Raw genomic sequence first — 27,860 nt, 5'->3', positions numbered from 1 at the left:
CCAGCATTGTCTGATGACATTCTATTTAAAGAAGTGGATCACGCTCATGGTTGTGAGGGCCAAAATTTGATATAGGGAGCGTTATTAGGGTGACACCTTAATATTGGGGTCCCGGAAATATGAGGGACTCTTTTGTTTTGTTTTGTTTTGTTTTGTGGGGCAATGGGGGTTAAGTGACTTGCCCAGGGTCACACAGCTAGTAAGTGTTAAGTGTCTGAGGCCGGATTTGAACTCAGGTCCTCCTGAATCCAGAACTGGTGCTTTATCCACTGAGCTACCTAGCTGCCCCTATGAGGGACTCTTTTAATCTGCCCTTTGAACTTTCCTTTTTATATATTCCTCCCAGGCCAATAAGAAAAGGAGCCTCTGAGCTTTAGTTCATAAAGGTTCAGGTTTTATTACTTGGGAATTAATTAAACTACAAAGGTGAAACCAATTAAGGAAATAAGGAAGTAGAACTACAGATAGATAGTTTTAACTCTAAGCTTAGCCTATGTGATCCCAGAGCATTCCCAATTAAGCTAGTTAAAAGGAATTTAGGTTTAAACTCACCAATCCCAGTCAGTTTACAGTTGCTCGTTAGAAAAATGCAGTCGCCCGAAACGAAGCAAAGCACATGTGTCCGCCAGGTCCAAGGACGCCTCCAGAATGATTGCCAGGCCGAAAGAGTGCGAACCTTTGAAGGTACCCCTCCTCCTGGAAGTTCCCTCCCTTCCAGTTGCATTCTGCTTTTCCTCCCCCAAAAGGGGAGGTCCTTCAAAAGCTGCTCAGTAGCATGCACAATCTCAGGGTGGGCCAGGTGTGGCCCCTCCCAAATGATTCAGCTAAAACTGCAATATTTAATCTGTACCACAAATAATTTTTACCACAGGGACATTCTTTTTTTGATAAGTAATAAACATTTTTATTTAATGTTTGGAATTCCAAATTTTATCCCTCCTTCCCTCCCTCCCATGAACCCTCCCTGAGGTGGTAAGCAATCAGTTATAAGCTATTATACATATGCCATTACGTGCAATATGACCATATTAGTCATTTTGTTTAAAAAAAACTTGATTAAAAGAAAAAAATGAAAGAAAAAAAAATAGCCTGCTTCAGTCTGTTCCACCAATGTCAGCTCTTTCTCTGGAGGTGGATAGTCTGCTTCATCATTAGTTCTTTGGGATTGTCTTGGATCATCGCATTGCTGAGAATAGTCAAGTCATTCACAGTTCTTCATGAGACAATATGGCGGTCTCTGTGCACAATGTTATCCTGGATCTGCTCACTTCACTCTAAATACGTTCATACAAGTCTTTCCAGGCCTTTCTGAAATCCTCCTGCTGGTCACTTCTCATAGCACAATAATATTCCGTCACCATCTTATACCGCAGCTTGCCTAGCCATTCCCCAATGGATGGGCATTCCTTTGATTTCCAATTCTGAGCCACCACAAAAAGAGCTGCTAGAAATATTTTTGTACAAATAGTTCTTTTTCTCTTTCTGGGGATGTTTTTGGGATACAAACAGTGTGGCATTGCTGGATCAGAGGGTACGCACAGTTCTATAGCCCTTTAGGCAGAGTTCCAAATTGCTCTCCAGAATGGCTAGATCAGTTCACACCTCCACCAACAATGGGTTAGCTTCCCAGCTTTCCCACATCCCCTTCAACATCCAGTATTTTCCTTTCTTGTTATATTTGCTACTCTGATAGGTTTGAGGGGATACCTCAGAGTTGTTTTAATTTGCATTTCTCTGATCAATAGTGATCTAGAGTGTTTTTTCATATGATTATAGATCGCTTTGATTTCTTTGTCTGAAAAGTGCCTGTTCAGATCCTTTGACCATTTATCAATTGGGGAATGACTTGTGTTTTTATAAATTTGATGCAGCTTTCTCTGTATTTGAGAAATGAGGCCTTCATCAGAGATACTTGTTGCCACAGTTCTCTCCCAGTTTTCTGCTTCCCTTGATCTTGGATACATTAGTTTTGATTGTATATAATCAGAATGATCTTTTACATTTTGTATTGCTTTGGCTCCAGCAGTTCTGCTGTACCTCCCTTCTCAGCTCACTGCCGCTTTCCCAGACCTCTCAGCCCTCTTCAAATCTCTCCCTTCTTTCCACTCTCTCAGTTGAGAACCTCACCTCATATTTTACAGGAAATTGAGGCCACTTATCATGAGCGCCCTCTCCTCTTCTCCCCCTCATCTCCTATCACTCAGGTCTCCTTTCGTTTTCTTCAGCCCTGCCTCAGGTGAGGCCAGCCCCTCTCCTTGCTCAAGTGATCCCCCTCTCTCACTCATTTTCAGTCCCTCCCTCTCGACTGGCTCCTTCTCTACTGCCTGTCCTGAAAAAAGCCTCTGTCCCTGCTAACTGTCATCCTCTATTTCTTCTGCTCTTTATGACAAAACTCCTGGAAAAGCCGTTTATACCAGCTGCCTCCACTCTCTTCTTAACCCTTTACAGTCTGGCTTCTGACCCCTCTCTTCATTCTTAGGTCACTCGTCTCTCCTGGTTCTCCTCCTCCCTCTCTGACTACTCCTCTGTCTCCTTTACTAGATCCTCCTCCACACCCTCTGACCCTAGCTGCCCCCCAGGGCTCTTTTCCCTCTATGCTGCTGCACTTGGGGATCTTCTCAGCTCCCATGGAGTTAATGACCATCTCTACTCAGTTGATTCCCAGATCTACCTTTCCTGCCCCAAACTCTCTGCTGACCTCCAATCTCACCTCTTCCATTGCCTTTCTGTCATCTTGAAATGGATATCCTTCCTCCACCTACCTTCCCTTTTCTATGGCAGAGGGGAGCACCCTCCTCCCAGTCCCTGAGGCTCCCAACCTAGAAGTCACCCTGGACTCCTCACTCTCTCTCACACTGGCCCCTATCCAGTAGGGTGCCAAGGCCTGTCAGTTTCACCTCTGACCCTGCCCCTCCCCTGGAGCAGGCCCTTATCTCCTCTCACTTGGACTATGGCGAAAGCTGCTGGGCCATCAGCTGGTCTCAAATTTCTCCCCAATTCATCCCATCCTCCATTGAGCCACCAAAGAGATTTTCCTAAAGTCCAGATCCAACCGCGTCACCCCCTATTCAGTAAATTCCAATGACTCCCTATTTCCCCCAGGATCAAATACAAAATGCTCTTCATCACTCAGCTTCCTCCTTCCTTTCCAGTCTCCGTACACCTTACTCCATCCTCCCCCCCACCCTCCCCATGTCCTCTTCACTCCACTGACACTGACTTTTTGACTGTTCCATGAACAAGACCCCTCATCTCTGGGCATTTTCTCTGGTTTCTCCCTATAGCTGAAACACTCTTCTTCTGCTCCACCCCCTCACCTCCCTGGCTTCCTTGAAATCCCCACTAAAATCCCACCCTCTACAAGAAGCCTTTCTCATCCCTGTCCTGATTCTCCAGTGCCTTTTTCTCTGTTCATTATCATTTAGTTATTCTGTACACAGCTTTCTTTGTATATATTTGTTTGAGCTCCTTGAGGGCAGGGCATGTGTCTGGCCCACAGTTCGCACTGGGTAAATATTGATTGAATGGTTAATTTTGCAGTGTTCACTTTTTTTTTTTTTTTTTGCGGGGGCAGTGAGGGTTAAGTGACTTGCCCAGGTCACACAGCTAGTAACTGTCAAGTGTCTGAGGCTGGATTTGAACTCAGGTCCTCCTGAATCCAGGGCCAGTGCTTTATCCACTGTGCCACCTAGCTGTCCCCACAGTGTTCACTTTTGATTGTTTCTGGTGAATGTGGGTGGGAGGTGAATCCTTAGGGTTATATTGTTGTTAATGGTTTTTTGGGGAGAACCATTTATCTAGGTCCATTGATACCCCCTCTCCCCACAATCTCTTGAGGTGTATCTTTTGGTCAGATATGTATATGCTTGTGCATACCTCCATATATGTTACCTGTTAGTGTTATCTGTTAGTGTCCTTGGATATCAAACCTGTATCTGAAAAAAATTGATACAAATATTTTTCCCCCTATTTGACTCCTTTCCTTATCCTAGATGCATTAATTTGGTTGAACAACTTCTCAGTTTCATGTAAGCAAAACTACCTGTTTTATCTTTGTGTTTATTTTTGTTTGGTAGAGAACTCACCTCCCCAGAGCTGTGAGAGGTGTGTGATCAGTTTTTCTTCTCATTTTTTAAGAGTATAATGTTTCATATTCAGGTCATTGATCCATTTTGAATTTCTTGTGGAATATGTCATAAGATATTGATCTCACCCCAGTTTCTGCCAAACTGCTTTCTAGTTATTCCAACATTTCCCATCAAATGGGTAATTTTCTCTTAACTAGTTTGCTTTCAGATTTATTGAACGTTTTTTATTGAGTTCTATTTTTTTTTAGTTCTCCCTTGTCTAGTTTGTTCCATTTATTTGTTTCTCTATTTTTAAACCAAATGGCTGCTGCTTTATAATATTGTTTGGCATCTGAAAGTGCTATTCCCCTTCATCCCTCCCCTTATCCCTCTGTCTTTTCATAATTTCTCTTGATGATCTAAATCTTTCGTTTTTCCAAATGAACTTTGTTACTATTTTAGTTGAGTTCTCTAAAATATCTCTTTGGTAGGTTGATTATTATAGCATTAAAACTGTAAATTCACTTTGGTAGTCTTTTCATTTTTATTCTGTTGGTATGGCCCAGTCAGGCACATTGAATATTCCTCCATATATTTGAATTATTCTTTATTTCCTTATGGAGCACTTTATAATTAAAACTCGTATTTTATGTATTTTGGTAAATTGATTCCCAAATACCCTATACACCCATGCATGGGGGCTGGATGTGGATGATAATCTGATGTTAAAGCAGCCAGACATGGGTCAGAAGAATCAGCAGAGAGCAGTTTCATTGAGTATAGTGTGGTGAGTAGTTTGAGTTGAGTGACACTGTGAGAGATTGAGAAGTGAGTGAAAGAAGAGGGGGTGGAAGCAATGAGAGCAGAATGCTCTTCCTAGGAGTTTGACTATGAAAGGGAAGAGAGCTGTGGGATGTTAGGTGGCTAGGATAGGTGCTTGGGTGCATTGGTTGGCAATTGAAAGGTGTCAGAAGACAGATTTCTCTTCAATAGGCAAACAGACTTTTGTTTTGTTTCATTGAGGGTAAAAAGAGATGTCATTTCACAGGACACTTGGCCATTTTGTTTCACAGAACTCATGATGAGCATAACCAAAAACATGGTGATGCACAAATGTGAGGTAGAAGATAAGGTCATGGAGGCCCTGCCATGCTGAGGAGAGGGTCCATGCAGCTTCCATGAGAGACCACCAGTGTGAGAGAGGGAGCCCCCTGAAGGGGGTCCCAGAGCAATCGAGTCACAGAAGTATGAACACACACTCTCTGTAGGGAGGCAGCAGTCTTGTTTTCTTTTGTCTGATGACAGTGCTCATGGGAATGTGGTCAGCTCATTTTTACAAGGACATTTAAAGAGACGTGTAGAGGTTGAGAAATTTTGGTCATCCCAGAAGCAGTTCTGGGTCACAGTAAAAATGAAAGCGTAGGGGCAGCTAGGTGGTGCAGTGGATAGAGCACCGGCCCTGGAGTCAGGAGGACCTGAGTTCAAATCCGGCCTCAGACACTTAACACTTACTAGCTGTGTGACCCTGGGCAAGTCACTTAACCCTAATTGCCTCACTAAAAAAAAAAAATGAAAGCATACCTTTGTGAATCTTTCCCCTTGCCTGCAGCTTGATGATGGCTGGAGGCAGACGGATGAATTCTCTGAGCAACTTCAACTGGATGCAGGTGAAAAATCTGTGCCAAGCCGATTCTGAGGAGGAGCAAGTGAAAGTTTCTGCGACCATTGAAACAGTGAGTAAAGAGCAGTTTGGGGCCAGAGCCTGAGGGGTGGGTGGGGCCAGAGCCGACATTTCAGAGTGACAGGTCTGGGACCACCCAGTAAGTGGCTCTGAGGCTGGGAAACCCCGTCTTGTGGCCCTGGAACCCCAGAGCCCTCCCACTCCACTTCATTAGTCCAAAGTCATGCACGTGGGGTCATCTTCAGAAGTCTTCTCCACCCAAATATCTCGGTCACCTGAACCAGTTCTTAGAATTCTCCAGGAGTTTTCAAAATCTAAAAACCAGAGCTCTGGAGTTCTCCAGTCCCTTGGAGATGTTTCTTCATCTGGTTTTAACAAATTGAAGTTGTACATTTCAGGAAGTATGCTCTTTGTTTCATGAATCATAATATTTCATGACTTCCTGGGTTTAGGGGGTAAAAAGCCAATTCAGACCTTGAGACCTCTTGTTGAAAGTAAATGCATTGGTAAGGCTTCATAAAGGGAATTGGTTGGTTTCTCTTTTCATAGTAATTCTCCGACAAATCCTTGTGAAACTAGGCCTTCTTGGATGAAATATTTCTGGCCAGGGTTTGCGTAGAAGAGCCGGCCCACCATTTTCTTAGGATTTATTTCCTTCACAGTCCTTCCCATCCAGTGGGGGAGTGGTCTCTGGGCAGAGGTGGCTGCCAAGGCAACTTTCTCAAGCCTCAGTTTGCCATCTCTCTAAGGTCCCTTCCAGCCTTCACTCTCTCTCTGTAAGATGGGGGTTGGCTGGGGGAGGGAGTGTCGGTGAGATGGCTTCTTTGGCCTCTGGGTTCCAAAAGAGCGTCTCTCTCCGTTTTACAAACTCTCCAGTTTACAAGACTTTCCTTTTGTTGGTGGTCATAAAACTCAGACTGTTTTTTTTGTTTGTTTTCTGCCTTTTGGTCAACATGAATTCCTTAGTCCTTGATTAAAGGGAGTTTCTTTGGTGGACTCTGAGTTTGACTGCTGGCTTAGGGAGTATTGGGTTTGTAGAAGCCCAGATGTCTGTGAAAGAGCACTGAGTTGGGACACCTACTGTCGTAGCCTCTGCTCCCCACCTTGGCCTCTTGCCTCCCAGCAGCCCCACGTGGCCCAGGATGCCCAGGGACGCCCAGCCATTCACGTGGTTGTCTTTCAGATGCTGCTGGATATTAGAATCAAGGCCATCAAGGAGCTGGGATTGCAGGAGGAGCTGGGTAAATGGCATTTTTAGTTATCAGTGAAGCCAAATGCATGTTTCAGAAAGGACTTAGGGCTTTGAGGGTGCAGGGAGGAAAGTAAAACCAGGATGTGTCTTGGGGGAGCAGGTGAAGGTCAGGATGGGGGGGGGGGAGGGGTGGGGGGGCTTTGCCTGGAGAAAAGGAAGGAGGCCAAAGCTTCGGATGAGTGACTGGGGGCCCTGAGGGTGTGGGAAGCTTTTTCAGAGTTGGGGGAAGGGCTGCCTTGGGAGGGCCGTGGGCCCGTGGCTGTGGGAACTGTCCTAAGGGGCTCTTCACATGCTTGATGGGGTGGTGGGGGCCATCCCTCTGACCTGCCTTTTCTTGCTGTTTTCCTCTAGTTAATAATAGCTGCTTGAGGCTGATTGACAGAAATGGGCAGCTTCTTTCTCCAGGTGGGTGTGTTCTTGTTTGCCATGGCCCGGCCCTCACTGGGTGGAGGGCAGAGGGTGGTTTGGCTAAGGCCTCATTAACTTCTGGGGGACTACAGGCTGGTGAGCCCAGCCCCTTTCCTTAGATAAGGAGATCGGGCCCAGCTGGGATGTTCTGAAGCAGGCCGATTCAATCCAGCCCACTTTGCACTCTGTCCCGCTCACTCTCCTGAGGTTGATTGCAGTGGTCCTCCTGGGTGTCCTCAGGGCTCACTCAGGCCCACCTCCATACTCAGCCCGTCTCAGGTGTTTTGGTTTCGAATGGGTTTGAATGGGACCTTGATGTTGTCGTCTTCCTTGAAGCATCCCTGCCTATGTCAGCTTCGTTTGCCTTCTGCACAAAGTGACACCAAGATTCATGCCATGATCCACCAGAGGTTCCACTGTCACTGCAGTGCCCGGCCTCGGGCCCTTAGGAGCAGTTCTCTCGATTATGTGCCCTCTGCTTGGGCAGCTCCCACTGGCCTCTCCTGGTTCAGAGCCTTGGGCTCCCACAGGCTCCCTCACTCAGCCTAGGACTTAGGGCCATTGGGATCTGAGTCGAGCTTCCTGATAGCTCTGGGCCCAAGCCAGACTGGCCTAATCCCTCTTGTAAATGACGCACCTTGGAATCATGGGACACGGGAGGAGCAGTCCTGCCTTCAGTCAGCTGGCTGTGTCTGAGATGGTCAGCCTCTTGAAGGCCCAAGCTCCTTCCTTAGCCTCCGGTTGGATTGAATCAGATTCTGCCTTCTAATGTTTCATCTCCTTTGTCATTGGGTAATGAGAGAGACTGTGCTTTTGGCCAAGGAGGCCCCTCTGTGATTCCTAGCACCCGGCCAGCTGGGGCGTCCTGAGCGGAGCCTGAGGTCTGGGGCATCCCACTCACTGGACTTCCCTTCGTGGTCTTGACAGTGCCAGAGACTTACACTGTGGCTGAAGCAGAGATGGAGATGGGGAGTTTGTTGGGGCTCTGTCGTGGGAAAGCACCGACTTCCTCACAGGTAACACGAACTGGGCCCTGAGACTGGGGCTTTCTCAGACCATAACATGACATTGCCAAGAAGTCCCGATCCTGTGGCGTGGTGGTGTTTGTGTGTGCACATGCATGTTTCTGTGCACACACCTGTGGGTGGATGTACGTGCACAGATGCCTTTATAGCACACATGTGTATGTATGGCACATGTCTTCATGTATGTCCACATGTGTGGTGCCTGTGTGTGAGTGTGAGTGTGTGCATACATGTGTGCACGTCTACATGTGTGTCTGTACTTGTGCATGCGTGTGTGTGTGTGTGTGTGTGTGTGTGTGGTGGGGAGGCCTCCCCTGTGGCCAGTCCAGCAGACATCTTGGGCCTTTTGGGGAGCAGATCCACCCGGCCCTCCCTCACTCCTGGGGAATGCCAGTGGTCCCAGCTCAAGGTGACTCTCATTTGGACTGCGTTTATCTGAGCTCTGTTTTGTCAGCTTGACACCTGTGTTCTGCCTGCCCCAAGGCCCCCAAGTTGTCCTAGGACCCCCAGAGCTCATGGCTGTCCTTTGGGCTCAACCTCCTTTGGGGATTGCCAGGAGGCGCCGGTGGGGGTGGGTAGTCTGGTGTTCTGGGAGGTCGGGAGGTCAAACCATCAATGGGAATGGGAGCCTGCCGCGATCTAGCGGCCTTCAGCCCCTACCCTGAGGGTCTCGACCTTTTCCAGCTCTTCCTGTTTTTCACTGTGGGCTCTGACTTTGAGTCCGGCCTGATGCTAGAGATCATGGTGGAGGCGACCATCTCTGTGAGTGAAGTAAGTGAGGGTGCCCCCACCCGAGGAGAGCCCGGGGGCCCGCTGGGGAGGGCCTTGGCCTTGCCAGTGGGGAGAAGCTTGGGGGATGGGCCTGGAGCGGTCACCTGGGCATTGACTTTTCCCCTTGAGGAAGGAGGGCCTGTGGAGGAGGCCAGCATGTCCTCAGAGGATCGACTGACCTGGAGCACGACTTCTCTGTGTTTCTTTTCACTTAGTGTTTGAAGCTGATGCTGGAGAAAGCTGGTCTACAAGGTCAGTGGCTGGGGATGGCGTGCAGTGCGCTTTACAGCTTGTGCTGGTGATAAAGCTCTGGGCCTAGACTGGTTCTTGTGCTCTTGGCAGGCAGCTTGCCTCCTCCCAGGCTCCCAGTGGGTAGATGGTATTTGGGGGGACCTAGAAAGGAGAAAGAAGGAGGTTGGACGGCTCCTTGATTCCTCGATGCAGGGAGAAGTGGGAAGGGTGGAGGTGGCTGGTCCAAGTCCTGGGCTGAGGACAGACCTGGGCCTCCTGCTTCTAGTGCAAGGCCTGAGGGGAGCAGGAGCTTTGGGAGTTCTCAGGGGCTTCAGATAAGGGAAGAGCAGGAGGATTTGTACACAGAGGAGAGCCCAGGGAAGGGCACTTGACAGAACCAGGGATATGCTCACTTTGGGTATGTCCTCACCTCCTGAGCATCCCTTGTCTGCGTCTTCCTAGGAGTCTGCCTTGGAAGACCCAGCCAGTGTGCTGCAGGCCTTCACTGTTCCCTGATATTGCAAGGGGACCAATAGTGCAGCCTTCCGGCTGGCCACCTGTGACCGGCTGGCTCATCTGTTCCTCCTGTCACCCTCTCTTTGCTCACACTTTTGACTCTCATTCTTCAAAGCTCCTCTTTGGTTCTATGTTGCAGCCTGCTGCTGTAAGGGCCACCGATCTGTAAGGGCCAAATTTAGTAATAGAATCTCTTCCACACTGCCCTTTCCCCAATCATTTCTCCCAGACTGATAAGAAATGAGATTACAAAGCCTCCTTTTAGACAAACTAAAGAAACAGGGTTTATTGATGTGCGAACACATTTAGAAATAAGAACAAAGACAAGCAGGAAATATGACCTGTGAACTCGCCCACCAGACTCAGCTGTTTCACATTCAACTCTCTACCCACTGCACATCCACGTTTAGCTCTTTCGCCTGCCGCTGTGAACTCTTCTCTCTCTCCTCTCCACATCTCCCTCTCAACTCTACTACCCTCTCCTCTTTTCTACCCCCCAGAATAAAAAGCTCTTCTCTCACAGGAAACCCGGGCCAACCACCCACACACCCCAAGTTAATTCACTGGCATCCCTAGGGGTGGCATCCAAGCTTGGCTGGGGCACGGGGTTTCTTTGCATACCCTGGCTTGGCCGGAGGGAGCCAGTGCTCAAGTTTTCTGTGCATAACCTGGCTGGGCGGAGGAAGCAGGGCTTGTGTGCTGCAGCCTGAGGCAGCGCCTGGGCCTCGCCTGGGGCCAGGGCCTGCCCCAGGCTTTCTGATTCTAGCCAAAGATGGGGTCCCCCAAATCACAATAATTCTTACACTGCTCACACCCCACATGCTTGTCACCATTTCCCTCTTTGGAGATAATTGTATTGCATGGCTCAGCAACACACAGCAACGCAGTAGGCTACTCAATTTAATTTATTTTTCTTTTTAAAAAATTTTTTTTGTTTCATTAAGTACTTCCCAATTACATGTCAAAAAATTTTTTTAGCTATCATTTTAAAAAAATTTAAGTTCCAAATTCTTTTCCCTCCTGCCCAAGCCCCTTCCTTGAGAAGGCAAGCAATTTGATTATGATTATACGTGTGTGGTCATGCAAAACATATTAGCTATGTTGCGAAAGAAAACACAAGCAAAACAATAAAATTAAAGAATTATACTTCAAAAAATGATGCTTAGGGGAGGCTAGGTGGCGCAGTGGATAAAGCATTGGCCCTTGGTTCCAGAGTACCTGAGTTCAAATCCGGCCTCGGACAATTGACACTTACTAGCTGTGTGACCCTGGGCAAGTCACTTAACCCCCATTGCCCCGCAAAAAAAAAAAAAAAATGATGCTTCAATCTGTACTCAGAGCTCCTCAGTTGTTTCTCTGGATATGGCATTTTCCACCATGGGTTATTTAGAATGGTATCAGATCATTTTCTTGATCAGAGTAGCTAAGTCTTTCCCAGCTGATCATCTTTACAATACTACTGATACTGAGTACAACGTTCTCTTGGTTCTGTTCACTTTAGATCAGTTTATATAAGCCTTCCCAGGCTTTTCTGAAACTACCCTGCTCATCATTTCTTATAGTAAAGTAAGATTCCATTGCAATCATACGCCACAGGTTGTTCAGCCATTCCCCAGTTAACTATTCGGAAATTCCCCAGCTTCCAATTCTCTGCCACCGCAGAAAGAGTTGCTATAACGATTTCTGTCCACGTAGGTTCCTTTTTCCTTTCCTTTGATTTCTTTAGGGCACAGACCTAGCAGTGATCTTGCTGGGTCAAAGGGTGTGCATAGTTTGACAGCCTGTTGGGCGTAGTTTCAAATTGTTCTGCAGAGTGGTTGGATGAGTTTATGACTTGACCAACAGTGCAAGAGTGTGCCTGTTTTTCTACATCCCCTCTAACATTTGTCTTTCTTTTCTGCCACGTTAGCCAAGCTGAGAGGTATGAGGTGGTGTCTCAGGGTTGTTTTAATTTTTGTTTTTCTGTTCAGGAGTGATTTGGAAGATTTTTTCATGTGATCATTGATAGCTTTGATTTCTTTTTTTTCTTTTTTTTTTTTTTTAAGTGAGGCAATTGGGGTTAAGTGACTTGCCCAGGGTCACACAGCTAGTAAAGTGTTAAGTGTCTGAGGCTGGATTTGAACTCAGGTACTCCTGACTCCAGGGCCAATGCTCTATCTACTGCGCCACCTAGCCGCCCCAGCTTTGATTTCTTTTGACAAAAACTTCTGCCTCTTCTCACCCTATGACCATTTATCAATTGGGGAATAGCTCTTAGTTTTATAAATTTGATTCCATTCCCATATGTTTGAGAAGTGTGGCCTTAATCAGAGAAACTTATTGCACAATTTCTCCCCACTTTCCTGTTTTCCATCTAGTTTTGGCTGTATTAGTTTTGTTCGTGCAACAGCTTTTTAATTTCATGTAATCAAAATTACCCTTTTTTCTTCCTGTAATCTCCTTTGTCCTTTGTTTGGTCATAAACTCTTCCCTTATCCATGGATCTGAAAAGTCCCCTAATTGACTTACGATATGACCCTTGATGTCTTAATCATTTCTCCATTTCGACCTTACCTTGGTATGTGGTGGGAGATGTTGGTTTATGTCTAGTTTCTGCCAAACTGCTTTCCATTTTTCCAGTAATTTCTGTTAAGTGGTGAGTTCTTACTGCAAAAGCTTGAATTTGGGGGTTTGTCAAACTCTAGTGATTGTGGTGATTTGTTGTGGTAGAGTCCTTTTTGTCATGTCCAACTCTTTGTGACCTCATTTGGGGTTTTCTTGTCAAATATTTGGCAAAGAGTGGTTTGCCATTTTCTTCTCCAGCTCATTTTACACACAAGGAAACTGAGGCAAACAGGGTGCAATGACTTTTCCAGAGTCACCCAGCTTTTGTGGTCATTTTCTTCTGTGTATTGTGTACCTAATCTCTTCTACTGATTCTCCACTCTATTTCTTCCTTCCTTCCTTCCTTCCTTCCTTCCTTCCTTCCTTCCTTCCTTCCTTCCTTCCTTCCTTCCTTCCTTCCTTCCTTCCTTCCTTCCTTCCTTCCTTCCTTCCTTTCTTTCTTTTTTTGGTGAGGCAATTGGGGTTGAGTGACTTGCCCAGGGTCACACAGCTAGTAAGTGCCAAGGGTCTGAGGCTGGATTTGAACTCAGGTCCTCCTCGATCCAGGGCTGGCCCTCCAGTCTATTTCTTAGTCAGTACAAGCTTGATTTCATAATTACTGCTTTATAATAAAGTTGAGATCTGGTACTAACCGTATCACTTTCCTCAACCTCTTTTTTCATTGATTCCCTTGACATTCTTGACCTTTTGTTCTTCCAGATGAATTTTGCTACTATTTTTCTGGCTCTATGTAAGAATTCTTTGGTAGTTTGATTGGTGTGACACTGAATAAGTAAATTAATTTAGGTAGAATTGTCATTATATTGGCAATTAATATTTCTTTCTTGTGTAGACCTGACTTTCTTTGTGTGAAATGTATTTTGTAATTGTGTTCCTAGAGTTTCTGGGTTTGTCTTGGCGGGTCGACTCCCAAGTGTTTTACATTGTCTGCAGGTACTTTAAATGGAATTTCTCTTTTGTCGCTTTTGCTGGGTTCTGTTGGCAGCACATAGAAAATGCTGATGATTTAGGTGGGTTCACTTTATATCCTACAGATTTCGCATTCTACGATCTCATGTGATTCTCTAGGATTCTCCGATTATACCATCAGGTCCCTGCTCCTTTAGGACTAAAAGTGTTATTGCCTCTTAGGGTCCCTGTTCCCCTGAGACCACCCTTCATGGCTTCCACTCCCTCATGACTGAGAGTGCCTCTCTCTGCCCTTAAACTGTGACTTAGACATGGGGATAGACCCATGTCTGAGTTGCCAAACAGTTGTCCCCCTCTCCCTCCCAGACCTTCCCCTCCCTCTTGACCTAAAGTGCTCCTCCCTGCCCTTAAACTATGACCCAAAAGTGGGTAGAGGAAATGGAGTGGCACCTGGTCATATGTCTAGTGCTAGCACAGGGATCCCCTGTAGTCTCTTTCTGGATAGCTGCTGGCACCCTTATGGTCTCTGGCTTGAGAACTCTGGAAGCTGCTGCTGCTTCAGTCACCACTACTTGGTCCCACTACTGGTGTTTCATCCATGTGGGCTCCTGACCTGTCTCTACTCCTGTGACACAGATCTCTTTCTAAACTCCTAAGTTGGCTTGGGCTGGAAGAATGTCTTGTTCTGATTCATTCAGTCATTTATTTATTGGGCTGTGCTACTCCAGAAATTGAATTGAGGCATTATTTTATTTTTTCAATCAGCAAACATTTAGCATTTAGTATGCACTAGGTCCTGCAGATACAAAGAAATGAATGAAATAGGCTCTGATATCAGGAAGCTTCCATTCTTCTTCTTTGTTGTTGTTGTTGTCATCTTTAATAATATAATATTTTTTTCCAATTACATGTGAAGATAGTTTTCAATATTCTTATTTTTTTTTTTGTGGGGCAATGAGGGTTAAGTGACTTGCCCAGGGTCACACAGCTAGTAAGTGTCAAGTATCTGAGGCTGGATTTGAACTCAGGTCCTCCTGAATCCAGGGCCGGTGCTCTATCCACTGTGCCACCTAGCTGCCCCCACAACATTCATTTTTAGTTCCAAATTTTCCTCCCTCCCTTTCTTCTCTCCCCACTCCCCAAACCAACAAGCAATCTGATCTAGGTCATACATTTCAAACATGTTAAACATGTTTCCACATTAGTCATGTTGTGAGAGAAGAATCTGAACAAAAGAGGAAAACAAACAAAACAGAAATGACAAAAAAGGTGAAACTCGTCCACTTGTGTCTGCATCCAGACTCCACAATTCTTTCTCTGGAGGTGGAGAGCGTTACCCAGTTGGCATTGTCTTGGATCAATGCACTGCTATGAGGAGCCAAGTCTGTCACAGTGGATCATCGTTACAATGTTGCTGTTACTGCATATAATGTTTTCTTGGTTCTGCTCACTTCACTCATCATCAGTTCACTTAAGTCCTTCCAGGTTTCTCTGAACTCCTCCTGCTCCTCATTTCTTACAGCACAATAGTGTTCCATGACATTCATATACCACAGCTTGTTCAGCCCTTCCCCAATGGATGGGCATCCAATCCTTTGTCACCACAAAAAGAGCTGCTATACATATTTTTGTTTGCATACATCCTTTTCCTATTCTTTGATCTCTTTAGGGTACAGACCTAGCAGTGGTATTGCTGGGTCAAAGGGTGTGCATAGTTTGATAGCCCTTTGGGCATAGTTCTAAATTGTTCTCCAGAATGGTTGGATCATTTCACAACTCCACCAACAATACATTGGTGTTCCAATTTTCCCACATCTTCTCCAATATTTATCATTTTCCTTTTTTGTCATATTAGCCAATATGACAGGTATGAGGTGGTACCTCAGAGTTGTTTTAATTTGTATTTCTTTAATCAATAGCTATTTAGAGCATTTTCCCTATGGCTCTAGATAGCTTTAATTTCTTCATCTGAAAACCGCCTGTTCATATCCTTTGACCATTTATCAATTGGGAAATTACTTGTATTCTTATAAATTTTATTCAGTCCTGTATTTGTTTGAGAAATGAGGCCTTTATCAGAAATTTTGGCCATAAAAGTTGTTTCCCAGCTTTCTGCTTTCTTTCTAATCTTGGTTGCATTCATTTTGTTTGTGCAAAACCTTTGTGATTTAATGTAATCAAAACGATCCATTTTGCATTTCATAACGTTCTCTTTTTCCTCTTTGGTCATAAATTCTTCCCATTTCCATAGATCTGACAGGTAAACTATTCCTTCCTCTTCTAATTTCAGGCTATTGATTTAAAAAAGATGAGCTTTTGCTTTTCCACAATGCACGGTGCTTTTGAAGGAGCTTGGTCATTTCCTGAGGGCCTTCCAGCCTGGTCTCTTCCCCTTTTTAAATCCTAGGCCCAAGTCCTCAGTCAGTCCTTGCCATCTGTCTCAGATGTGCATACTGCTGGATGTGTGTCTAAATGCCTCCTGTCGTCCTGGTCTTTCCTGTGTGGGTGGTCAGGATCTCTTCTGGATTCTTCATTGGCCTGGGACTTGATGCAGGCCACACAGTGTCACTGGTAAGCAGGAGCCTCTTGAGGACTTAACCGAAATCCAGAGGGAATCTGTCTGTGCTTAATCTGCATCCCTGCGGTTGATGCCCGGGGTCACTCACCATCGTCCCTGTTTTATACTTGGGCTAATGGCTGTGGGCAGAGATTTGCCGAACAAGGTTCTTTCTGTTGTGATGCTTTTCAGAGAGACTTGAGTGATTTTGCTGTATGGATCAGAGGCACCATGTTGTAAAATGACTTTTAAACAGCAATTGGAGGCCTTTTCATAGTCAGCAAGGAAACCCGGTGAAATTTGATATTTATTCTCTACTTCTTTCAGTGCCTCGGGGTGTGGTCGGTTGTTGAATGTCACTTGTGAAAGCCTTCTTCCTCCCTGCTGGTAACCCCCCATGAAGGAGGCCCTTGATTTAGGCCAAGGTGAAGGACAGGAGGACTTTGTATCAAGAAGAAAGCAGGCGTGTGGGTGGGCGGGCAGTTGTTTGTGGCCTCTTGGTTCTCGGTGTCTTCTCTGCTCTCAGCTCTCTATAACTCAGCCCCTCGGTGACCTCCTAGCCCTGATTTCTCCATACACGTGGAGGCTCTCTCATGGGCCCGCTGTCATCCCATCTTTGTTCCCTTTAGTGCCATTTTCATCTCTGGATGGCCAGGTGTAGTGGTTGTACTCTGCCTTGAAGGTGCTCGGGCTAGTGGCCGGAATTTGTAGTGAGTGGGTCTCCTGGGTGGTGTGCTTTTGATCCCATTCTTATTCTTTAGTTCTAGAACAGGAGAGAGAGGATTGGTGTCTGAGGAATGTCACTATCTCTGTGACCAGGAGAGCACTGGGCTTTCTGCCCATATGCCTACATTCTCGAGTACACAAAATCTCTATGACTGTTAATTGATGCTTGAACAGGGGGTGTCTCTCAGGAGAGTTGGCTGAGCAGGGACCACGGGTTTCAGGTTTGCAGCTAGTGGAACATGAAGGTAGGTGTGACTAGATGAACTGAGGCAGATCCATTGGGACCGTAGGGATAGTTCAGGGCCCAAAGGTCGTGATTCAGGCAAAGGAGATGTTTGGAGGAGAAGTAGATGCAGAGTGGAGCTTCATGGAGGTTGAGGTGGCAGAGCCGGAGGTGTGGCCATGGGGGTGGGTAGGTGGGTGACCAAAGTTGGAGGAAGGAAGTGATCAGCCCGATTGCCAGGAGGAACTTGGTGAGGGTTTGGGGTGGGCTGGGGGAGAAGGAGCCAGGCACAAAACTCATTTTAGAAGTGGGAAGAGTTCCCTGAGGGGGTGAGTCGTAAAAGTAGACGGCAGCTAAGGCAGGGAGCAAGGTGGCACAAAGGGCCGTGGTCCAGTTTCACAAAGGGAGCGAGCACTTTTGAAGTGCCTACTCTGTGCTGGGTTCTGAGAGTGCCTGCTCTTGAGAGGGGATACAGCTGGCTCCAGGGTAGGCTTTGAAGTAGGGGCCTGTGCAGAGAGAGGAAAGGCCCCAAAGCATCTCAGAAGAGGGACCTGTTTGGGAGCGGTCTTAGGGGGCCCCGTGAGTCCTGGGAGGCTTGGACAGTGGCTACCAGCAGTCAGGTTTCTAAGGAGCTGGTTTGTCTGGGCGGGCAAGGGTTGGGTTTGGAGGGAGCATTGGTGAGAAGTTAGAGACATGGGGACAGTTGCGTGTGTGTGTGTGTGTGGGGGGGTGGCCCCTCCAGAGGGCCCAGTGCAGTGCTCGAGGCATGAGTGGGCCTGGGGTGAAGGGAAGGCATCCCTTGAAGTCTGAACAAGGCCCTTTGAGTCGGAGCTTGGCAGCAGAATGAGGTTTTAGCCTGGTTTTTCCCATCTTCTCAATGGAATCTGAAATGGGCTCTTGCCTCTATGGTCACAGAATCTGAGGGAGAAGAAACCTCAGGCAGAGTCTGACCATGGCCCAGGGTCACACGAGCCCCACCCAAAGACTGGTGGAGGAAGATCCACCAGCAGACATCACCCTGGTGGGATTCATGGAGCCCCAAGCTGCTCCCCTTGGGCTCCTAGCTCTGTCTTTGGCAGCCAGACAGCTGAGGGCTGCGAGCTCACAGGAAACGGCTCCAGGCTTTGCAGCTGCCCCAGGGACTTCAGCCTGCTATCCCGGTCCTTTCCAGAATGGGGTGCTCTAAAGGCACTGCCCAGTGAAGGCAGGGGCAGTGGGACTGACGCTCCGTACCCTTCCCACTGGGCTGGGTCCCTTCCCACTGGGCTCCTCCCTGTCGATCAGATCCCGCTGACTTTCTGAGTGGCCACGTCGTCCTTCCCTGTGCCAATAGACAGAGCTTGACCTTTAGTGCCAGGTCTTTGAGACTGGAGCCCCTGGTCTCGCCCACTAAGTATTCGGGGGATCCTCCGCCTTAAATCGTCCACACGTTAGATGAGCTTGTGCAGGTCAGAGAGAACAATGTAGGGCCGGGGTCAGCTTCTCACCTGGAGCGCCACGGCAGAGTGCTGCCTGCGATGATCTCTTATGGCGGAGGCCGGGCTGGCTTGTGGCTTGGTGCCTTCCTCCCGGCATGCCCCAAAGTTGTCCCTTTAATCATGTGCTCTCTCCCGCTGGGCGGGGGCACTTTCAGGAGCTTCGCTGTCTTATCTGCAGATCCTTTGGTCCTGGCCTGGTGCCCCCTGGGCACAAGGTGCTCTTATCTTGGGCTCTGCACCAGATTCAGGTGGAAAGATCAGAGTGGAGCTGTCCCAGAGGATCTTTCCTTTCCCCATTGTGCACCATCGCTGCCCCGTCCTCCCTCTGAGTTGTGCTCCCTCCTTCACGCCTTGGATCTTGGGTGGGCCTGGCTGAGGCCTTCACCAGACCACCACACACTTGGGGATTTGTCCTCAGTGACGTCTCTCTCGCTGTCCATGACTTCCTTGTGCATCCCCTTGAGTTTCTTGGCTTTTGTCATCAGGCCCTGCATAGGCCTCTCTGTCCTAAGGCTTTTGGTCCTGGTCCTCTTCCCAGCCTTACATTCAGCAAATGTGCTGAAGATGCAGAGGAGCTAACTGCGGGGAGCAGGCACGTAAACAGTGTCATTGGGGGGCACCAGCAGCCGAGGGGGAGCATCGGCCAGTGGGAGGAAGCTTCCCTTGAACCTTGTCGGCTGTCCTCGGCGGTCACATTCGGGACCAGAGAGGTGGTGGCTGGTGTCACCTCTCACTGTCTTGGAGAAGGAAGTTATTGTGAAGGCACGTTGGGGATTTAGTGTGTGCTTGGCCTAGTCTCTCCACGTGACTTCCTCCTGTCTCTGTACTAGCGCCAGGTGTGGTGCTTCTTCCTTTACTGATGCTCACGCAGTGTTCTTTGTTCCCTGCATCTGCTCTCTGGAGTTCTCACATGTTAATATTGATGATGGGGGCAGCTAGGGGGCGCAGCAGATAGAGCACCGGCCCTGGAGTCAGCAGGACCTGAGTTAAAATCTGGCCTCAGACACTTGACACTTACTAGCTGTGTGACCCTGGGCAAGTCACTTAAACCCCAACTGCCTCAAAATAAAAAGAATATAAACTCTGTGAGGTCAGGGATGGTTTGGGGCAGCTAGGTGGTGCAGTGGATAGAGCACCGGCCCTGGAGTCAGGAGGACCTGAGTTCAAATCCGGCCTCAGACACTTAACACTTACTAGCTGTGTGACCCTGGGCAAGTCACTTAACCCCCATTGTCTCACTAAAAAAAAAAAAGAAAATATATTGATGATGATGATAGCACTTTTCAGACGTGATCTCATTTGTTTTTCACAACCATACTGGAAGGTAAGTGCTCTGGGATACTCTCCTCCCTGTGTTGTCTCTGCTCCTCAATGCCCAGTTCTCTGTGGCCAGATGCCAGCCTTGAGCGCCATCCCTCTGGCCATCAGGATCTCTGAGACTGGGGTTTGGCTGGGGTCTCTTCTAGGGCCTTGCTTCTCAGAAGTCCCATCTCCCTGCCCATTGGCATTCTTCTTCTGGCGCTGGACCCGTGCCTCTCCTGGGCGTTTGGCGTGGCCCACACTGGCAGTTGTCCCTCATCTTCCATTTCGCTTTCAGTTCTCCATGGCCACGGTCACAAGACAAACATGGCAGCTTCCATCCCTGGCCAGGAGCCTGTCATGAGTCCCAACTCTGCCTCCTGCTTCCAAATAGCTTTCCTCCTTTTCTCTTGGCACGGAGGTGAGCTTCCTGCCTTGCATTGGCAGAGAGTGGATTCCTTAAGGACTCCATTGCCAACTAGAGCTGCTTCTGGCTGTTGTCCCGGGGTCCCAGAGCATCCCAGCCTCAGCCACTTTGCCCTCTTCTCCCATCTGGCCTCCTGTCTGTGCCCAGCGACTTTATAGACCAGCATCATTTATGTCCATTCACATATAGTGCGTTAATTTGTATGGCATGCAGAACACCTGTGGCCTTTGGTCAGCATCCCGCAGCTCCCCGTGAAAGGGGGGTGAGCTCTGCACTGGCGGGGGGTGGGCACACGTGGACTCTTTACTCTCACTTGTGCTCGTTGGAGGAAAGGTGATGTATTTGACAATCTCGCTGGGGCGGGGCTGGTGCCCTTGGCTCCTCCCTCACATGTCGCCCTGTTTGTGCCTCATTTGATCTAAAGAAATGTTGCCTCTTGATGAACATCCTTATAATTGATGACTCTTTAGAATTCCTTCATCCAGATTTTTATTTCATCATAGGTGACTCATGGCATTTGCGAAAAATGGATTGGTGCTTTGAAGCTGGAGAGCCTTTAAGTGAGGAAGTAAGCTTTTTTTCTAATTAATTAATTTTTATTGCCCTGAATGGTTAACTCTATCTTGTATTCCCTGATCCAAGTATAGACTTGCCCTCCCCTGGAGCAGGGGGCTGCTCTGTCGGCATTGCAGGGTGGTCATCAGCAGGCAGGACTGTCCTCATGGCTCAGTCACTCACCAACCAGGTGACCTTGGACATGGCCTTGAGCCTCTCCTCGCTTGTTTGCTCATTTGCAAAATTATGTTTGGAATTTAACAATACTGCTCCGACTGACTGACTGATGTTTGCAAATGACCTCGGAGGCTCCTCTCATCTCCCAAGTTTGGTGGCTCCTTAGGAAAAGAGCAACTTCTGAGTGTTCTAGAGACGGTGTGGTTCAGCCTTCATTATCACACCCTCTCTGAGAACCTCCGCTAGGCCCTCCTCCATCTTTCTGGGTCTTATCTGTAGGCAGGGGCGGCAGCCACAGACCAAGAAAGGCAGGAGGCATCTGGGCCCCTGATGGAGGGGAGGGGCAAGGGAACAAGCACTGATTAAACTCTGGCTGTGTGCCAGGCACTGGGGTAAGTGCTTTCCAGATAATTTCATTTGATCATTGATGAGCCGGCAGAATAAATGCATTGTCAATATCCAAAGCCCAAACCCGCAGCCCTGGAGCATGGGAAGCGTCCTCTAGCGACTTGCAGGTGAGTTCATTTCACCTCGTTGGCCCCAGAGCTCTGGGTGGCCACACGGGACACTTGGGTCTTCTCAGACCCCTTAAGGCCCCTCAAGAACTTAACTTGTTTCTTTGGGGTCTTTAGGTTGATAATGAGCTAAATGGAAGCGAATTCTAAACGCCATTAAGCCCATTTTAGGTCGCCATTCACACTGGGGCTTTTCAACAGCAAAATGTCAGAGGGTTCCCAGTCTCCTCAGCCTTTACCCTCCATCTTCTGCTTTGCTCATCCTATTAAAGTCCATTGAAGATGACTCATTGAGAGGGAAATAAGTTCTTGAAATAAGCAATGCTCAAACGGTTTGCTCCAGCACCACATGACAAGAGCACAGAATTCCCTCTGAAGCAGAGCCTTGTTGGCCCCCATTCTCCAGAGTAACAGAAGGACCTTGTTCTTGGGCTGCTCTGCTAGGAGCCCACAGCCTTTGTTCTAGGGACACTTGATCCCAACTGGGGGTATTGAAGACAACAAGGTCTTGAGCACATCCACACTCTTGGCCATCACCTCCACGTTGATCGTGCCTGTGTCTCGCTCCCATCCTGTCTTCTCCCCCAAGCTTTTGACCCAGAGGTCTCACTGTTGGATATTTCTCCTTGAATATCTTAGAGTCACCTAACGCTCACGCTATGTAAAGTTGGACTTATTTACCCTTCCCTCCTGCCTCCAAACAAACAAAAAGCCAACCCAACAACTGACTTCCTCCCCCATCTTTCCAATTCCTACCAGTGGCATGGGAGACTGGCTTCTAGATTCTTGTCACTGTTGGCTTTGCCTTTTTTTTTTCATGTCCTATCTATGCCTTCCTACCAGACAGACCCAAGTTATTGCACAGTCTCTCATCTGATCCTGCAGCCTTGCGGGCCTCCTGAATCTCATGCGTTCTCTGAGCAGCAGCTGGCTTAATCTTCTTTAACTGCCTTTGTGAAGGTCTGGTCGGTCGCCACCTCGTGAACTCTTGTACTTGGCTTTTGAAATTCCACACTCGCTCTCCAACCTCTTGGCACAGTGATCTCTTTTCCTGGCCCTCAGCATGGGTCCTCTGCCCCAGTGATCCTCCCGCTGGGCCAGTGCCTTTGTGCAGGTGTTTCCTTAGGCCTAAGGCCACCCCTTCTCCCCAGCATGTCTCCACATGCCACAGTTCTTTCAGTCACCCCACCCCATTCCCTTTCTTGAAGCCTCCCTGATCTCCCTGGCTCTGTGGGTCTCCCTTGCCTCTTCATCTCCGCAGCCCGGCCTAGCAACGTTGGGCTCCTAGTTCCCTGCTGTTCTCTCATGTCTGTGAACCTTGCCCCCTCAGCTAGAATATAAACTGAAGGGCCTTCCCAGGGACAGGTGGCGGGGGGCAATGGGCTGCCAGTCAGCCTTGGGCAGGGTTGGGCTGGAAGGGGGCTGCTGGCCCTGACGTCAGAACTTCTTCTCTCCCCAGAACGCGTCCTTGAGTGAGCTCATGATCCTCAGCGGGGACACACTGGTCTTGTCAGAAGGGAAGCTGCCACCCAAGGTAAGAAGATGCTTCCTGGGATTGATTTGCTTGATTGAATGAGGGAGGGAGGCAGTAAAGCAGTAAGTGGAGGAGTGGGAGAAAGGATTTTTGACCTTCTTCCCCATATCCCATTTATACTCAGTGTGTTTAATTTATTAAGAGTTTAAAAACTGGGGCGGCTAGGTGGCGCAGTGGATAGAGCACTGGCCCTGGAGTCAGGAGTACCTGAGTTCAAATCCGGCCTCAGACACTTAACACTTACTAGCTGAGTGACCCTGGGCAAGTCACTTAACCCCAACTGCCTCACTAAAAAACAAAAACAAAAACAAAAACAAATCCAGCCTCAGACACTTGACACATACTAGCTGTGTGACCCTGGGCAAGTCACTTAACCCCAACTGCCTCACTTAAAAAAAAAAGAGTTTAAAAACTAAGTATTGTTTAGCACAAGCCCTGTCCAGCTTTTTTCATGTTTCTTTAACGAGTGACCTTTTTGGATTTAAAATGGGGAGTGCGTTTGCCAAGTTCCGAGACCTAAAGAGAGTCGATGGATGAATGTGGATCCAAGGCCTTTGTCTGCAGGCTGACCACGTGTCGGGTCTTGTGCTAAGCGCTGGGGGTGGGGAATAGGGGAGGAATAGAGTGGGAGACTCCCATCCCATCTGCACCGTAGGGACAGCTGAGCAGCTTGGCCGGGCCGGGGAGGGCCCTGGCAGAGGCAGGCTGTGGGAGGGTGCCCTGTGATTATTGTATTGGTTTGAGGTCAGAGCTCACTTCATTCATTTTCATCGTGAAAGCTGAGACATGGCTTCATTCTTCAGGGTTTCCTGAAAGTGCCCATCTGGTGGTACCATCCCTCAGCTCCCTCTGGATGGCAGGAGAGTCCCCAGGACCAAGTGAACCACGTCACTCACCAGGTGGGGGCTTTGAGAACCACCCCTGAAGGAGGCGGTGAGTCTGCAGCGCGATTGTGGCAGTAGAAGTCATGGGCGATGGATTGGAAAGGCCAGGGTGCTTTGCAGATGGTGAACGAGCACGATTTGGGAGGGGCCACAGGCCTGTTTTTTTTTTTTTTTTTTAGTGTGGCAATTGGGGTTAAGTGACTTGCCCAGGGTCACACAGCTAGTAAATGTCAAGTGTCTCATGTCAGATTTGAACTCAACTCAGGTACTCCTGACTCCAGGGCCGGTGCTCTATCCACTGTGCCATCTAGCTGCCCCTTGGCCTGTTCTTTATAAGCCATTTATAAAGCCCTTTTCCTGGGTGGCCGGGGGCAGGGGTTCCAGTTAATGGTAATGCCAGGTGATCTTTGTGTCGTCATGTTCTCCAAGGGCCTTCACGTCTGGTGGCCAACAGAGCGCCCTTGAGATGGGTCCTGAAGATGGATCTTTGGGGCCATTAGACCAAGACAGTGGGGGGCTCCCAAGCATTGCCTTCTGGGCTCCTCCTGGAAGCCCTTCCCTTGGGAGGGGCTCTTGTTCTGGGGCAGGTTCCCTTTTGGGGATCCCTCCTAGCCAGGGCTGTGCTGTCTCGGCCTCCCCGCTCCCTGCAGGCCCCTCGCTGTCCTGCGCTCCCTCCTCTGGGGTGCGCCCTGGTCAGTGTGCTTGCCTAGAGTCCGTCCCATCTGCACGGCGGGGACCAAGGCAGGCCCAGAAGCCGGTCCTGTGGTGTTAAAAAATGAGCCCGGGTGAGTCCTTAGGGAGCTTCTTGGATGCCTCATTGTCTCCCAAGGACAGACAAGGAGCCGGCCTTTTTCCTGTGGGTACCTAGGGGCCGAGGCGCTGACTTGGGCCTTTCTTTTTTCCTTCCTGGGAGGATTGAAGAAAAAAGTGACCACATCTTTTTTTAAAGGCGCTGCAGGCAAGGAGAAAGACCTCCTGAATGGGCCAGCTGTCTGTTGACTTTACCCCCCACGAAGTGCTTTCGGTCCCTTGGCATATCGTCTCCTCCTTATTCCCAATTTCTCGTGTCTCATTATCATCAATCGCTTTCCCATCATGTAGCTCTTTTCCCTTTCATTGATGTCATTGGAATGAAGGACTGAGGTCCTCCCAAAAAGTGATGCAGCCTGTCTGTGACCTGTTCTTATGTGTCTGATACGCATCCAGATCTGCATGGAGATGTTCTGGAAGTTGGCCAGCCCGAAACACCATTGACTTTTGTGGGTGACGTCGAGATCTCAGAAGAGGCTTCTGTGGCGGAGCTCAAGCGTCAGGTCAGGCTTGTTCTCTGCCTACCTCAGGACTGGGCTGGTGTCGGTGAAATAGTAAGATGACCCTCACTGGCCTTTCCCTGGGGTGTGCTGGGATCGGGGTGCCAGCCGGTCATCCGGCGGCACAGACACAAGGCTCGGGCGTTTTCCTGCTGTGGGTTTCCTTCCGCTTGCCGTCCTGGGGCCCTTCTGTCTGAGCCAGAGTCTTGGCCACTTGCATGCTCCTGGTCGTTGTCAGTAGATACTGAGCAAGTCTGGTGTTTTTCACAGGGTGTTAGGAAGCCATCCCCTTTCCTTTCTGACCCATGGTTCTTGTGTTTGTCAGGGCTGGTGGGGGACCCAGGTGGCTCAGCCCCAGGCACCGTCCTGTGCCTGCGTGCGGGAGCCCTCTGACTTCTCTGTGAGCCCGTAGTCATCCAGCCTTTCCTCGAAGCCTCGCCCCATCCCGGTTCGCCGTCCGGATGGTCAGGAAGTCTTTCCTTACATTAAGCTCAAATCTTTGTCTCTGTCCCACCCACCCTTTGTCCCAGCAGCCAAGTAGAATTGAGGTAACCCTCCTCATAGGGCAGTCCTGTCGGGCCCTCCCTCAGTCTCCTCTCCGGTCGGCCGCAGAAGAATCTCGGAGCCGGTCGGCATCAGGCCGGCCGCTCTGTTAGGGGCTCTGGTTTAGCTGGGCCCTTCCTAAAACAGGGTGTCTGGGACGTCAGGAGTGCCTTCCTCCTGCAGGGTTCCCCCAGTCCAGGCCCAGGATGGCTCCTCAGTCACTGCATTACCTGGGGTGCTACTAGTTCTTTTGGCTACCTCAGAAATCCTGAAATCCCAGCTCTGCCTTCAGACGAGTGGCTGCAGCTACAGCAGCCGTCCTTGGCCTTTTGTGGGGTTGAGGTTTTGGATCCCAGTATGAGATGAGTGTCCTTGTCAGCCCAGGAGGCCCAGAGGTTCTCGGAGGACAGTCATTCAGTCCCCTGGGTTAGGAGGCCAGACGAGGTCCTGGGGGAGGCCTTCCTTGGAAGGCTGGTTAGGCATTTGGAGGAGCTGAACAACTAACTGTTCTCCAGAAGATAATGTGGCCTCAGGGGACACTTGGTCATCGGGCAGGCTCACGAGCTGGGATGCTCCTGTAGGATGGAGACGCATGTGGCAGAGATGGGGCTGCTTCTCCCAGAAGAAACCTGTCCTCTTCCTGTAGCTTAGAGATCCCTGTCATGGGTGATGGAAGGGGGCTGGCGCACAGTGGGACTCGGGCCCTGAGTGAAGGTCTGGAGACTACCCTGGTAAACCTTGGGAACAGGCCTCTCTACACTTCCTGGGGTCGGGGCGGGGGGGACTCCCTCAGCGCACACAGGAAGCAGTTTCAGAAATATGCTTTGGGAAACTGAAGCGCAGAAGAGCAGATGCCGATTCGGGAAGAGGGGCTCCCTCTTTCCCAGTCTGACCGAGGCAAACTCAGGCAAGCGCTCCCCGCCATGGCGCGTCATCACGCATAGGGCAAGCCCTTGAGAGAGGGCGGCTTCTTAACATCTCGGGGATGTTGTCTCCTTTTCCAGGCCATGATCTTGCCATCTTTGCTGGAGCTCAGTTTTCCATCTGCTGACTTTCTCAGAGCCTGGACCATGGAAAGTAAGCGTCCAGGCAGGCTTTTACGAAACAACCAGCAACAACTCAAGTAGGTTTCTAGTTGGACCCTCCACCTTCAGTCTGTTGCAACACTACAGAGCTGGATTGTGAGATGGATTGATGGCGAGATAAGTCAGTTCAGGCAGATATTAAGGGGGAGCTTTTCTCCTGCTCCTTCTCTTTTGTGAGTCCCCCGTTTAAACTTTGCTTGGAATGGCTGAAGTCCGCCATCTTGTAAGCCCAAGTGAGCAGGGACATGTGCATCTCTGTGCTTAGTCTGAAGCCCTGTAGGAAATATGTCATGGTCTGATTGAGTACAAGGTTTTACATGTGCAAAGTCAGCAAAATGAAAAACAGAAACATGGGGTGAATAAATCACCTGATTTCTCTTTTTTTTTTCCCTACCAGGGAGTACAAAGTGGGAGGGAGAACTCAGATTTGCATAGAGCCTCTTCAGAAAGGAGAGAACTTGGGGTAAGAATTTCCACTGCCTTTACACATGCACACACACACTCATGTGCATGTCATACAGTGTGTACCCACTCTCACACACACACTCACATATACACGCACACACACAGCGCACACACACATGTACTCACACTCACATTCACACATACACTCATGTGCATGTCATACAGAGTGTACCCACTCACACACACACACACTCACATATACATGCACACACACAACACACACATGTACTCACACTCACATTCACACACACACCCTCATGTGCATGTCATACAGTGTCTACCCACTCTCACATACACACACTCGTATATACATGCACACACACATGTACTCACACACACTCATGTGCATGTCATACAGTGTGTACCCACTCTCACACACACAATGTACTCGCACTCACACACACACTCATGTGCATGTCATACAGTGTATACCCACTCTCACACACACACACACTCACATATACATGCACACACACAGCACACACACATGTACTCACACTCACATTCACACACACCCTCATGTGCATGTCATACAGTGTCTACCCACTCTCACACACACACACTCATATATACATGCACACACACAGCACACACACACATGTACTCACACACACTCAT

The 27,860-nt window shown here is 48.7% G+C and overlaps 1 protein-coding gene across 4 annotated transcripts in view; it reads left to right on the top strand.

The window, feature by feature from the left end:
- USP40 (ubiquitin specific peptidase 40) overlaps positions 1-27,860 on the top strand; it is a 59,851-nt gene that overhangs the window by 25,006 nt on the left and 6,985 nt on the right. For 2 of the 4 annotated variants that reach the window (XM_044002229.1, XM_044002228.1), the window contains exons 17-28: positions 5,677-5,800; positions 6,932-6,989; positions 7,352-7,405; positions 8,336-8,424; positions 9,118-9,204; positions 9,420-9,456; positions 20,678-20,742; positions 22,881-22,955; positions 23,759-23,888; positions 25,046-25,152; positions 26,697-26,815; positions 27,175-27,240. In XM_044002229.1, the coding sequence (XP_043858164.1) occupies positions 5,677-5,800; positions 6,932-6,989; positions 7,352-7,405; positions 8,336-8,424; positions 9,118-9,204; positions 9,420-9,456; positions 20,678-20,742; positions 22,881-22,955; positions 23,759-23,888; positions 25,046-25,152; positions 26,697-26,815; positions 27,175-27,240 (1,011 nt within the window). The remainder of the gene's footprint in view (positions 1-5,676; positions 5,801-6,931; positions 6,990-7,351; positions 7,406-8,335; positions 8,425-9,117; positions 9,205-9,419; positions 9,457-20,677; positions 20,743-22,880; positions 22,956-23,758; positions 23,889-25,045; positions 25,153-26,696; positions 26,816-27,174; positions 27,241-27,860) is intronic. The other 2 variants (XM_044002230.1, XR_006356339.1) reach the window with 2 other exon arrangements.

Source organism: Dromiciops gliroides, chromosome 4 (assembly GCF_019393635.1).
Source record: "Dromiciops gliroides isolate mDroGli1 chromosome 4, mDroGli1.pri, whole genome shotgun sequence".
Lineage (NCBI taxonomy): Eukaryota > Metazoa > Chordata > Mammalia > Microbiotheria > Microbiotheriidae > Dromiciops > Dromiciops gliroides.
This window is presented reverse-complemented; position numbering and strand designations above follow the sequence as displayed.